This window comes from Babylonia areolata, chromosome 14 (assembly GCF_041734735.1).
Source record: "Babylonia areolata isolate BAREFJ2019XMU chromosome 14, ASM4173473v1, whole genome shotgun sequence".
Classification (NCBI taxonomy): domain Eukaryota; kingdom Metazoa; phylum Mollusca; class Gastropoda; order Neogastropoda; family Buccinidae; genus Babylonia; species Babylonia areolata.
In genome coordinates this window covers 3,608,411-3,623,252 of record NC_134889.1, presented here as the reverse complement: position 1 = coordinate 3,623,252, position 14,842 = coordinate 3,608,411, and the positions used below count along the sequence as shown (strand labels likewise).

The window sequence follows — 14,842 nt, the reverse complement described above, 5'->3', positions numbered from 1 at the left end:
GGGCTTGAATATATTATTCTCTCTACTACTACTACCACTACTAAATGATGATAATGATTTTATTGGTGATTGTGCAAAGACAAATTGAAGAGCTTTCACCCGTGTACACAAAATCACAAGATTCAACACATTTCTGCGAATAAACAGATCCCGATTTATTTTCTGAGGAGGGTAGAAGATTGAGAAGAAAAAAATGTGTGTGTGGGTGAGTGTGCATGCGCGTGTGTGTATGTGTGTGTAGCTGGAGGAAGGCTGGATGTGTGTGGGTGTGTGGGTGTGTGTGTGTGGGGGGGGGGGGTCAGGGGGGGGGAGGGTTGTGATGCTATATCTACTTACAAAGAGACAGAGATCAGTAAGTGAACCAGAAGATCAACAACAGAGACTTTAAAAAAATTAACAGAAAAATGTTCTGGGCAGCATTCTTGCATTTGACAAGTCATGCGTCCAGGATTCAAGCAATCTGGGACGGTTGTGTGCCGTTTAGTGAAGCGCTGCTTTTCCGGTCCGGATGTCCAGTTTTGGTGACGTCATGTCCGTCGATCGGTGTCTGCAGCCGGAAGTGACTGGTGCTGACGTCATCAAGGCGTGTGTACCTAGGCGCACCGGAGGCTGACGTAGGAAAGGGTCACGTCGCCCGGGATTTTCAAACAGCTGATGTCTTGGATGGACTTCGCAATGGTGCGGGTGGCTATCTTCACCTCGTTGGCGTAGAACTGGGTCACAGAACACACAGCAAGACTGTTGTTGTTGTTGTTGTTGTTATCATCATCATCATCACCATCATCATCATCATTATCATTATTGGATGATAACATACAGCATATTGACCCTGTCACAAAGTGTATCATGACCCTACACACACACACACACACACACACACACACACACACACACACACACCACAACACATATGCCCTGGTATGTTCATTTTCACTCTCTTCTTAATCAACACTACTCACTCTCCCCACCTCCTTCCCCCTTTTCCCACGCTATGGCACTACCCTCTTTGTCTCTGCTCTCCGCCTGCTTTTCCGTGCATGAGTTATCGCTCCCACAACTTCCACTCTGACTCTCTTCGTGTGTTGACCTTTCTGTACTGTAGCCTGTAGGCGAATGGAATACAGAGTCCAACCAGTGTTCTGTGTGGATCTGATGAACGAACCTTACAACACCACCACCATTATCATTACACTAACCGTCAGACTGCTGTCCCCAGTGGCCACAATTTTCACGGTGAACTCCTTGCCTTACAACACCACCACCATGTCCTCAGTGGCTACAATTTTCACGGTGAACTCCTTGCCTTACAACACCACCACCATTATCATTACACTAACCGTCAGACTGCTGTCCTCAGTGGCTATAATTTTCACGGTGAGCTCCTTGCCTTACAACACCACCACCACCATTATCATTACACTAACCGTCAGACTGTTGTCCTCAGTGGCCACAATTTTCACGGTGAACTCCTTGCCAGTGTCGAAGGGGTAGGGTCTGGGGAAGAAGTCCTCCTGATGACCCCAAGTCCAGGAGCCACCGGACAGCACGGCTTCGTTGATGAACACACTCTGGTAAGACCCGTAGGTCCCACTCATCCGGACGCCCATGTGATTGACCACCAAGGTTTCCTCCTTATTCCAATAGTCTATGGAAAAACTGTCGGGTCAAAATGATCTTTATTTGAGGGTGGCAGAGTAACCACGCTTTGACACGTTACCGACAGACCTGGAGAAATCTGGTGAACTGTTCTTCTGTGGGACACCCCAGTGACTCTTCACATAGAAGAAGAAGAAGTAGAGGAGGAGGAGGAGAAGGAGAAGAAGGAGGAGGAGAAGGAGGCGGAGAAGAAGGAGTAGGAGCAGAAGATGGAGGAGGAGGAACAGAAGACGAAGAAGAGGGGGGAGGAGAAGAAGATTGGGAGGAGGAGAAGAAGGGGGAAGGAGAAGGAGGAATAGGAAGATGAGAAGGAGCAAAAGAAGTAGTGGAAGGAGAAGAAGGGGAAGGAGGAAGAGGAAAAGAAGAAGAAGGAGTAAAAGGAGGAGGAGAAGGAGGAACAGGAAGAGAAGGAGGAGAAGCAAAAGAAGGAGGAGTGGAAGGAGGAGAAGGAGGAGAAGCAAAAGAAGAAGAAGGAGTGGAAGGAGGAGGAGGAAAAGTGGGCGGGGTCTGGGGGAGAGCAGAGCCCGGGTACAGGAGAAGAAGAATGATAGTGGTGGTGGGCGAGCGAGGTGTCCTGGGGAGGTGGGTGGAATAAGGTCAGTGGGAGGAAATACGATGATCATAATTGCTGATATGGTTTTCTACTTTCTATGAATAAGTAAATGAATACATGTTCGAACATATATATATATGTGTTTACAGTGGAGTGATGGCCTAGAGGTAACGCGTCCGTCTAGGAAGCGAGCTGCATCTGAGCGCACTGGTTCGAATCACGATATATTCTCCCCCTCTAGTAGACCTTGAGTGGTGGTCTGGACATTAGTCATTCGGATGAGACAATAAACTGAGGTCCCGTGTGCAGCATGCACTAAGCGCACGTAAAAGAACCCACGGCAACGAAAGGGTTGTCCCTGGCAAATTCTGAATTTCACACAGACAAATCTGTTGTGACAAAAAAATAATATTACAATACAATATATATATGTGTGTGTGTGTGTGTGTGTGTGTGCACGCGCGAGCGCTCGTGTTTGTGTGTGTGTGTGTGTGTGTGTGTGTGTGTGTGTGTGTGTGTGTACATCTATCTATATACATACATACATATAAATATATATATATGCATATATATATACATATAGACATGTGTGCGTGAGCACATATCACAGACTGACATAGATTTACAGTTTACAGTTTACAGTTGGGCCAACAGCAAAGTGAGAGCTGTATTATCAATGGTTTCTCCAATGCAGTGGGAAATCACTTAAGCTTAGTCTCTTGTGAAGGACTATGATTCTCAAACTAGGAGGCAAAATTGTACTGGCTCTTAGTGCTGCAGCCTTGGGGGTTATTGGCCTTTGGGAACCATCCCAACGCCGACTGTCCTAAAACCCCTCTTGACCGAGAAAGTGGGGATGTAACTTGGACAAGACACTCTCCACTACAGTCAAATGCTTGCCCAGATAGTTGGGACAGCAGTTACCTCCTCTGCTGTTCTGATGGCCATAGTCGAAAACGACTGACAATCATAGATAGATACATACATACATACATACATAGATGGACAATGACAATGACAATCATTTTTATGTCCATTCAGCAATGAATCCCTTCCTACACAGGGGCAGTACAAACAATCGTGAGCACAAATCTAGAAACTGACACACACCTCTCTCACCACCATCTCTCCTCTCTGTCTCACCACACATAAACATGCATATACCTGCAAGTAATTATGCATGTACTTGAAAGCACAACATACACATTCCCAAGAGCAAAACATGCACGTACCAGATAGATAGATAGGTATATGTATATAGTGTGTATGTGTATGTGTGGTTTGTGTGTGTGTGTGTGTGTGTGTGCACGCACGCGCGTGTGTGTGTGTCTGTATGTGTGTGTGATTGTGTGTGTGGGAGGGGGGTGTACCTGGTAAAGGCAGTGGGGGATCCAGTGACAGACACCGTCCACCCAGGGGAGGGAACCCGGGGCAGGGGGAACCCTTGATCCTTGACGGCGTTGGCCTGTGGACATGGACAGACAGGGTGCACGGTCACCGCACGGTACGGCGTTTTGTTTTACACAGTCAGGAGATACACAAAATACATAAATACTCTTTCTTACCTAGCCCTGCCACTGCCCTTTAGAAATTTTTTTTTAAGTAAATAAATGATAAATATGAAATAAACATAAATCCCTCAGTTGATTGAACATGTTAGCTATACTTCTCTTTTTCTGCTTTTTTTTAAAACATTTTTTTTTAACTCACTCAGTATGGCCACTCCTCTCTTCTCCTCTATACAGACCCCTCGGATGTCCAGTGGGTGTCTGAATGACCCAACCTTTAGCTTCTGTCGCCAGAATTGTGGGATTCTTTGTCAACATTCCACCTCTTCAGTATAAGAGCCTTCCGCTTGCAATATTTTGATGGTGGTAATTGGGGTGAAACGCTGTTAACGTCGTCTCTTTCGCCGTTCGTATGGAGAGAGTTAATTTAAGAACTGACGAGTATTCAGGCCTGATATGTCCTCCTCGACAAGCAAGAAGACCTGACTCTATGGCAGACGCCGTCACAAAGCAGATGAGAAAACCTCGGCGCACGTCCCCAGACCCACCTCCTGTCCAGTCCAGATGGAGCGGCCACACTGACCGAGCTGCTGACCACAGGTGAAGGAGGTGTCGTTCAGGGAGTACAGGTACCCAGGGTCACACCTCACCGACCCGGCTTGACACTCCACGACACCATTGGGAATCTCTGTGATTATGAAAACGTTGGCCTCAAAATGATGAACGTGACACAATGAAGATGTTTCTATTTACAGACGGGCGCAATAGCCGAGTGGTTAAAGCGCTGGACTGTCAATCTGAGGGTCCCGGGTTCGAATCACGGTGACGGCGCCTGGTGGGTAAAGGGTGGAGATTTTTACGATCTCCCAGGTCAACTTATGTGCAGACCTGCTAGTGCCTGAACCCCCTTCGTGCGTATATGCAAGCAGAAGATCAAATACGCACGTTAAAGATTCTGTAATTCATGTCAGCGTTCGGTGGGTTATGGAAACAAGAACATACCCAGAATGCACACCCCCGAAAACGGAGTATGGCTGCCTACATGGCGGGGTAAAAACAGTCATACACGTAAAAGCCCACTCGTGTGCATACGAGTGAACGCAGAAGAAGAAGAAGTTTCTATTTATAATTGTCCAGGAAGACAGTTTCATGCAACAGAACAACAGCAGTGGACATTGATACCGAACTGGCCTTTATGAAAACTAGCAAAGAAAAATAATGTATTTCACATAATTTGAAGGATAAAGAACCTAATTGGACTGTACAAAATTCGTTTTTGAGTTCTGGAAGGGGGTTACCACTACATATCTGGATAACAAAACCATGATGACACCTGTTGCCTATTCAATTCTCTAGGCAGATCATGTTTATATTAGCATTTCCAATTCACGTCTATTCATAGATGTAATATTTGACAAAATCATGCACCTAATGGTTTGTTGACAGATTGAAACCAATCTGTTGTATGATTTTCATTCTGAAAGGACTGTAACGCAGCTATTATAAAACAAAAACACGTGTGTTGTGTGTGCTTTAGGATAATGAGGGATGTGGGGAGGGGGGAGGGAGGATACAGGAAGTGAAATACGGACATTACTTCAGCAACAACATACCGTTGACTAACATCTCCTCGACGTAGTAGAGAATGCACGTGTTTACAGCATATGTCGTGGGCATTGGCAGCAGTCCTCCGGCCACAGAGTAGCTTGAGTTCCGGGCCTCTGTGTAGTTGGCGGGATCATCCACAGCAAGGAGGCAGTGGTCACACCCAACAAAGTAGCCTTCGGGGCACACGCGTGCTTCAGACACCACAACCACGTCGTCAGTAGATAACGGCAATGTTCCAGGTTAACGGCATAATGTGTGGTGCCGTTATCCTCGAACTGCTGTTATTCTAACTTGCAGTTAAAGCCTGAACCGGACTATAAATGGCGGGCGATTTGAATCAAGCCAGTTTCTCACCAGAGTCTGACACTGTGACGTCGGTGAAGGTTTATTCAAAATAAAAGCCTAATAAAGCTACGGTTTAGCTTCATTTATGGCAGAGAGCGAGATTTGCCTAGCAGCTTCCAATCTAGACCTGAATTGACTTTGGAAAGTACAAAATGTGTCAGCTACACGTAATACAAAATTTGAATGCAGAGAAAAGGGGCGCAACCGAAACCTTGCTCTCGGGAGTTAAGACTTTAAAGATAATAACGGATCCCTGCTCATTCAGTGACAAGAGTTATTCAAGAAAAGATCAATCTAAAGTAAATTTAGGTGCTCTGTATTGAGGTAGGAAAATTCACATCAGTTCAGGCCCTGAGGGAAAATACAATAAGATAAAATGAAGTAAAAATAAGATGCATAGATAAATAGGTAAGTAGGTATAGTTAAATTAATCAGTAGACTAAAATGATAATAAAAAATAAATACAAATAAAAATAGATAAATAAATGAACAAAAAAGAACAAATGATATGAATGATATTACCAATAACAACAATGATACCATAAATGGCCAAATGAAATGAATTAACGAATAATGATAATTACACGGGTACGTGGGGCCAGCTGGGGAGTGCTCATTTTCTTTTGGAAGTCTGGATGGAGGTTTTATTATTTTAATTCATAATAATTTTTATCTCGTTCTCTTTCGTCATCACATTACATTAATTTTGATAACAAAAAAAGATGTGCCGGTCAGTTCTAGATTGATTCCTCATCAATCAGACTTACGATTCATGCAGTTCAACGTTTTTGTCGAGGATAACGGCAATGTTCGAGGTTAACGGCACCACAAACGTGTTTCGGCAAAATCCTTCATGCATACTGCGCATGTCGTCAGCTAATAAATGTAGCTATGTGTCTTCAAAATCGAACACACCCCCCCAATCGAGAGATGCCCATTTAGATCTTGTATAAAGGTTTGGGCATTTGGATCTGTCTGCTTTTGTTTGTATCGGTAGATCTAGAATCGTTTGAGAGTTGTGTGTGTTGTTTGTCTTGGTGTGATCTGGTTTTGGCTGCACTGTTTTGTTGTGGAGAGGCTGTTTGCCGTGTGTGTGTGGCGGGGTACTGGTGAGTGTCCGTGCGTTCGTGTGTGTGTGCGCGCGCGTGCCTGAGTGCATGTTGCAGAGATGCGTTTTCTGGAGACCGTCATGGGTGGGTGGGTTGGTTTCCAATGTTTGCAAGTGTGTTTCCTGTCACGTGCTGCCGTGGGGGTGGGGTGTGGGGGTGGAGAGGAGTATTGATGGGGAGGTGGGGAGCGGGGAACGAAATGTAAAGCGCTTTGAGCAGTATTTCTGGAGAAACGCGCGATATAAATGTCCATTATTATCTAACATTGTTCACCACGTATAAGACAGGTGTGGATCTAGTCTGGCCTTCATCAATGAATGAAGGCAAAACGTTTAGGATTTTGTTGGAAATACGCTTGTATCTTATTCCATAAACAGCACCAACTGAAAATAGATGTTGCAAAAATAATTTTGAATTGTTTGAACGCAGACTGATGTTTTTGACAAAATGGTCGGTCTACGTTGTAGATTTTTGTTGTTGTCTGATTTATAATTTTACTATTATCTAAGATGTGTGGTTTGTTGGCTAAGAAACTAAAAAAGTGATACTATTTCTCCATCAAAAGAGCTGAAATACAAGTGGGCCCGTAGATTTCGAGAAGCTTTGTAGAATCGTGGGGTTCGAAACGAAACCGACAACTCCTTATGCTACGTTCACACTAGGCTGTAACCATGATCTAACCAAATGGTTACATTGAGGGATGTAACTACCATGAGACAAACTCTAGATTTTTCATACAGCATGTGTGAACGGAAAGCGTCTAACCACTGTCTAACTATTAGGCTCCGCCCCTTTTCCCGCGCGTTTTGTGACTGAGAGCAGCAGTTCTCGCTCGCTGGCTGGGTTTTGTTTTGCGCTGAAGTTAGACTGGTGGCATCTAACTACCGTTGTAACTTCGTTCTAACTTGAACAAGTTACAAGCCAAGTTACAGGGGTGCTGTGGCTGAGGCGTCATGTACAGATTGGGGTATACTTTTGTTTTCTGTGGTTCCCGTGGGTTTCCATGAGGTGGGGGGTCTTGAGGTGCAGCCAGGGACAGGTCGGAAGCAGTAACATCAGAGTCAGAAGACGACATGTCGAAAAATCAGTCTCGTGTGTCGTGGATTCGTGTAGACGCAGCAAGAAGAACGAAAAAAATGTCAGTCAGCCAGCTTAAATACATTCACACTGTAACTGATCAAGTTACAACACGCGTCGATGTAACTCACTATAACTGACCCCAACCATGCAAAGAAGGTTGCAATCACTTGCAGTCGGTTAGATGTGTCCGGCCAGACAATTTGCATACCGCACGCAGCGTGCGTGCAAGGCATGCTATTTTGTTTTGACGTCGGAGTTTTTTTTCAAACTCGGCTCCGCCTCTATTTTCTGCTCTAACTCACTGGAACCGACGGGGACTAGTGTGAATGCCTTTGTAACCGTTTATAACTTGATCGGGCGATGTAACCTCGAAAAATTGTTATCTCCCGAGTCATATTTTTGGGGGCCATCTAACCACCTATCTAACCAAAAATCGGGTCTTCCCGAAAAATCGTCTAACCGATGGGAACCCACTGCAACCAAAAATTCGTGGTTCCAGTGAGTTAGAGAGCGATGTAACCATTTGGTTAGATCGTGGTTACAGCCTAGTGTGAACGTAGCATTATTACAACAACAGTAGCAAATTACCAAACCACCAAAAGTGGGTTAATGAACATTTGTGTTCTCAGCTTATCAATTATGAAACACACAGAAATCCGTTTGTAATTCTGCCCTTTATGACTGTTTGATCACCCAGACAGAAAAATACTACAGCCCAGAAACAGCCGAATAACATGCATTTCAGCGAGAAATGAGTGGTAAACAAGCAGATCAAATGGGCGTCATAGCCGAGTGGTTTAAAGCGTTGGACTTCAATCTGAGGGGCCCGGGTTCAAATCTCGGTGACGGCGCCTGGTGGGTGAAGGGTGGAGATATTTCCGATCTCCCAGGTCAACATATATACAGACCTGTTTGTGCCTGAACCCTCTTGGTGTGCACACGCACGCAGAAGATAAAATACGCACGTTAAAGATCTTGTAATGCATGTCAGTGTTCGATGGATTATGGAAACAAGAACATACCCAGCATGCACACACCCCAAAACGGAGTATGGCTGCCTATATGGCGGGATAGATAAACAAAACGGTCATACATGTAAAATGTTACACGTCTATCTGATTGTGTATGTGTGCGTGCCTGAAATCTGATTGAATGACACAGGAAACGAATGATGAACGCCCAATGGCAGCCGTCAGTCGGCTCTAACCAGGTAGGCAACCTGTTGTGTAAATGGTCCCGTGTTTGTTAAGCGCTAAGAGCTTGGTCTCCGACCGAGGACAGGCGCTATATAAGTATTCATATCATTCAATTATCATTCAGTAATGATAAAATGGTAAAATATCAACAATGACTTCGTTTTAAATACAATAATAAATGAATGCAGTGTTATATTTATGAATACAATAATTATTTTGACGACATACATGAAGTGAATGAAATGAAAGGAGTGATGATGTGTAAATGAGTAAGTAAGTAAGTTTGAAGTCTGATCAGATATACACATTTTAACTAATATACCTACATGAATGAAGAGGCAAACAATTTGGCATGCCAAACAACTCAGATTCTATTTCATTACACAGTTTTAGGTTGTTGACAGATGAGACAGACCACGATAAAACAATGAATAAAATGACCGATGAGTCAATCAATTATCGATCGGTTGACTGATCAAATGACTGACTTTGCAAATAGTATCATGTATGGAAAAATTGACTAACTACTGCTAATAAGTAATCAACAAATAAACTGGATACAGTGTGTGATGAATTTATATACTAGGAAACGAGCGATGTGTTTGAAAAAGAATGTCAAAAGAAAGAACAGAAACAAACACTTTCTGAAACAACAACAACAACAACAAAACAACAACAACAAAAACATCTTATGTGTTGCCCCTATTCCAAAGTTTACCAAAAACAAAAAAACTAAGCAAAAATCTTTCTCCCAATAAACAAAGGGGTATTTTCATGGCTGTGGTCCTTCATAATGCAATCTTCAGTGTCCACCATAATTCACCCTTCACCATAATTCACCCTTCAGTGTCCACCATAATTCACCATAATTCACTCTTCAGTGTCCACCATAATTCACCCTCCACCATAATTCACCCTCCACCATAATTCACTCTTCAGTGTCCACCATAATTCACCCTTCACCATAATTCACCCTTCAGTGTCCACCATAATTCACCCTCCACCATAATTCACCCTTCACCATAATTCACCCTTCACCATAATTCACTCTTCAGTGTCCACCATAATTCACCCTCCACCATAATTCACCCTTCAGTGTCCACCATAATTCACCCTCCACCATAATTCACCCTTCAGTGTCCACCATAATTCACCCGCCACCATAATTCACCCTCCACCATAATTCATCTTTCTGTGTTCACCATAATTCACCCTTTCGGCATCAACCATAATTCACCCTTCAGTGTCCATGATAATTCACCCTTCAGCGTCCACCATAATTCACCCTTCACCATAATTCACCCTCCATCATAATTCACCCTTCAGTGTCCACCATAATTCACCCTCCACCATAATTCACCCTTCACCATAATTCACCCTCCACCATAATTCACCCTTCAGTGTCCACCATAATTCACCCTTCACCATAATTCACCCTCCACTATAATTCACCCTTCAGTGTCCACCATAATTCACCCTCCACCATAATTCACCCTTCAGTGTCCACCATAATTCACCCTTCAGTGTTAACAATATCTCCGGGCTGACACTGACAGCACGTGACTTCCCATATATGGAATGTGATGCCTGACGACTGTGAAGATTTGTCACCTGTGCGCGAGATCAATAGGCCTACCTCTGCAGATTTCAAGCGTTCCCGCTTCGATAAACTCCACAAAAGCGATGCTCAGTCAACCGCGACGCCCCTGAGATTGCTATTATTGTTCTCCTTATTAAAATTAACACTGCCATTAGTGCGTAAAAAACCAATCAGCTGTGCGCCCTTGTCACACAATTCATTCTTTTGTTGGGGTTTTTTTACTGTTTCTTTTTTCTTATGGGTTATTTTTTACAGAGTTTTCAATTTTCTCTGGCACTAAGTTTTCTTCACTCGACATGAAAACAAAATACAGCAAATGATGGTACCACCAAGTTGACCCTCTCTCTCTCTCTCTCTCTCTCTCTCTCTCTCTCTCTCTCTCTCTCTCTCTCTCTCTCTTTCACATTCTCTCTCTCTCCCTCCCTCACCTCTCCCTCTCCTCTCTCTCTCTCTCTCTCTCTCACTCTCCAAAATATATCTCTCCTGTGTTTCTCTCTCTCTCTCTCTCTCTCTCTCTCTCTCTCTCTCTCTCTCTGTCTCTCCTCTCCCCTCCCTCTCTCCTATCTTCTCTCTCTCTCTCTTTCTGCGTGTTATTTGCTTTCTTGTATTTACGACTTTTGTCCCACACCCCCCACCCCCATCACCCCTCATACCTCCCGAACCACCATTGACGTCAGTACTGCAGACCAGACCACAGAACTGATACCACTGCACCCAACACAGTCAGCTTCACCCTCCATTTCGCCAGTCAACCAGAACAGACACGGCCGAGCGATGCGGTGACACGAACACCCCTGCGTCATGTATAACCCTCCCTGCTATGTGTGTGCTGACCGTGACAGGGTAACACGGGGCCCCGTGGGCAAAAGTGTTGCTGTGCACAGTCCCACGGTACCAGTACATCCAACTCCCCCTGTGCACCACCCTGCCTTTCCCCTTCCACCCCACCACCTTTCACCACCACCCAATCCACACACCCCCCCCCCCCACCCCCCACAGACACACACACACACACCTCCCTCCCTTCCTCCTCCACACACCACCCTCCACACACCACCTTTCGCATCATCCTCTACACATCACCCTCCACACACACCCCTCCACCACAATCCCCTCGACACAATCCCCTCCACATACCACCTTCACACCCTCCACACACCACCCTCCACACACCACCCTCACCACCCTCCACACACCACCCACCACACACCACCCACACCACCTCCACACACCACCCTCCACACACCACTCTCCACACACCACCCTCCCCACCACCCACCACCCTCCACACACCACTCTCCACACACCACCCCCTACAGAAAGTAAAGAGAGAGGAGAGTGAGGAGGAGCGAATGAGTGAATGAACGTTGATTGGCACAGGTGTAAGTTTGCTTACGAGGACTTTGTTGTTTTGTCCACAGTTTTGTTGTTGTTGTTGTTGTTTTGGTTGGTTGGTTGGTTGATTTGGTTCTTGTTGTTCTCTCTCTCTCTCCCTCTCTCTCTCTCTCTTCTTGTACGAATTGTGCCAGTCCTTTGCCCTTTAACCCCTCATTTTCGCGTTCCCTTTCCCATATTTCGTCACGTTCCCGAATTCATAATAAAGGACATCACAACCAACCTGGATATCTGGACCAATGTGGTGAGAGGACTCCATCCAACCAGTCACAAATCTATAGCACCCTACCCAACCAGTCACAACTCTATATAGGACCCTATCCAACCAGTCACAAATCTATAGGACCCCATCCAACCAGTCACAAATCTATATAGGACCCTATCCAACCAGTCCCAAGTCTATATAGGACCCAGTTCAACCAGTCTCAAATCTATATAGGACCCTACCCAACCAGTCACATCATCTATAGGACCCTACCCAACCAGTCACATCATCTATAGGACCCTACCCATACAGTCACATCATCTATAGGACCCTACCCAACCAGTCACATCATCTATAGGACCCTACCCAACCAGTCACATCATCTATAGGACCCTACCCAACCAGTCACATCATCTATAGGACACTACCTAAACAGTCACAAATCTATATAGGACCCTATCCAACCAGTCACATCATCTATAGGACCCTACCCAACCAGTCACAAATCTATAGGACCCTATCCAGTCACAAATCTATAGGACCCTATCCAACCAGTCACAAATCTATAGGACCCTATCCAACCAGTCACAAATCTATAGGACCCTATCCAACCAGTCACAAATCTATAGGACCCTATCCAACCAGTCACAAATCTATATAGGACCCTATCCAACCAGTCTATATCAGACATCTACATCATTTTCCCCACTAAAAGCTTTTCAACCACTGACCGTAGGTTTTGGCTCCCTCGGCCATCCGCCAGTTGGACGTCGTCAAGTTGTGCTGCTCGTAGTATAACTGACACCTGCCGGACAGTCTTTGGGGACTCGGGTAGTACGTGCACATGACACAGCCCTCTGTCTCCACACACTTCTTGCTGCACTCGATGCGAGAGCGGGCTGGCACCTCGAAAAGACTGAATCCCTCGATCACAGCGTTGTCATTGCTGGGATGGTACGTGAAGGAAGCTCTTCTCATGTGGATGTCAGAGGCGGTGGCCAACGGAACTCCAGCCGTGAGAAAGAGCGTCAGTACCAGCAGCTGAGTCAGCTGACAAGGTTGGGACCACTGCTGCTGTGTGCTGCACATCGTCTTCACCCCGCTGCTGTCTTCTCACGTGCCAAAAACAAAGGGATATATATTCTTTAATCGATTCTTCTTTAGCTGACTTGATTCCTGTAGTACAAGAACGTCCTACCTCCACACTGTGAACACTAACAAACAGTATATTATGTCAGTGTGTTAAATGGAAACTTTGTTATCATTAACTCAGAACCAGATCAGCGGTCCATTCGCAAATCCCATAGCAGAGACAAAAACAACAAATGCCAAATAATCACAAATAACAATAATCACTCGTTTTGCCCAAAGCAGCACACGTAAGCTTGTTACAAGAGAGTTACAAAGCGTGTTATCTATTTCATGTCAGGAGTCCCAACACTCCAGTGGCTCAACAACCACACTTTTCCCCAAAGAAGCAGGTGGAAACTTGTGACAAGAGAGTTACAAAGAGTGCTGTGTGTTCCAGGACAGCAGTCTCAATGCTTCAGCGACACGGAGACAAGTGAGCAGACTGCAGTATGAGCCAAGAAGTGATAGGTCCCAGGTCCCTCCCTCCCACTGATGGCCCCTCCCCCCACTGATGGCCCCTCCTCCCCACTGATGGCCTGACTGATGGTCCCTCCCCCCCCACCCCCACCCCACTTATGGCCCCTCCTCCCCACCGATGGCCTGACTGATGGCCCCTCCCCCTCACTGATGGCCCCTCCTCCCAACTGATGGCCTGACTGATGGCCCCTCCCCCCGCTGATGGCTCTTCCTCCCACTGATGGCCCTCCTCCTCCCCCCATCCATCCACGGCATCTCCCCCCCCCCCCCCACACCCCCCACCCATCCACTCCAGCACCATCACACAGCAATGCAGACATTGTTCCACACACCTGCTGCTGAGTGGGCTTTCTAACTCGTCTCTCTCTGTCTCTCTCGTTCACTCTCACTCTCTTTCTTCCTCTCTCTCTCTCCCTCTCACTGTCTCTCTGTCTCTGTCTCTGTCTGAGTGTGTGTGTGTGTGTGTGTGTGTCTTCACGTTTATTTCCCCTTCGAGGACTGGATGAATTAAAAACAAACAAAAATGTCAGTATTGTCCTGCTTACTACTTACCCAAACCATTGTGACATTTCTGAAGAGTTCCAACACAGTTCAGTCAGAACATCACACGGGTTCAGCCAAGCACGCTCCTCGTTGAAAGGGGGATACACAGTGCAGGCAGGGAATCTAACGCTAACGTCCATATTCTAAATATATTTCTGTTTAACTCACTCAGTACGGCCAGTCCTCTCTTCTCCTCTACACAGACCCCTCGGATGTCCAGTGGGTGTCTGAATGACCCAACCTTTAGCTTCCGTCGTCAGAATTGTGGTATTCTTTGTCAACATTCACCTCTTCAGTATAAGAGCCTTCCGCTTGCAATATTTTGATGATGGTAATTGGGGTGAAACGCTGTTAACGTCGTCTCTTTCGCTGTTCGTATGGAAAGAGTTAATAATTACGATGTAATAATTAATTGCAATGTTTTTAAAAGCGAATA

The 14,842-nt window shown here is 45.5% G+C and overlaps 1 protein-coding gene across 2 annotated transcripts; it reads right to left on the bottom strand.

Moving 5' to 3' along the window:
- Positions 1 to 369: 369 nt before the first annotated feature.
- Positions 370 to 13,783, bottom strand: LOC143289453 (uncharacterized). 2 transcript variants are annotated; one of them, XM_076598423.1, is made up of 6 exons: positions 12,987 to 13,783; positions 5,331 to 5,516; positions 4,266 to 4,405; positions 3,580 to 3,674; positions 1,425 to 1,656; positions 370 to 738 (listed from the first exon to the last, which is right to left on the bottom strand). In XM_076598423.1, the coding sequence occupies exons 1-6, from the start codon at positions 13,342 to 13,344 to the stop codon at positions 481 to 483; spliced, it is 1,269 nt and encodes a 422-aa protein (XP_076454538.1). In that variant the 5' UTR covers positions 13,345 to 13,783; the 3' UTR covers positions 370 to 480. The 2 variants fall into 2 exon arrangements, with proteins under 2 accessions (XP_076454538.1, XP_076454539.1); XM_076598424.1 differs by having other exon boundaries at positions 491 to 713.
- Between the last annotated feature and the right edge of the window lie 1,059 nt (positions 13,784 to 14,842).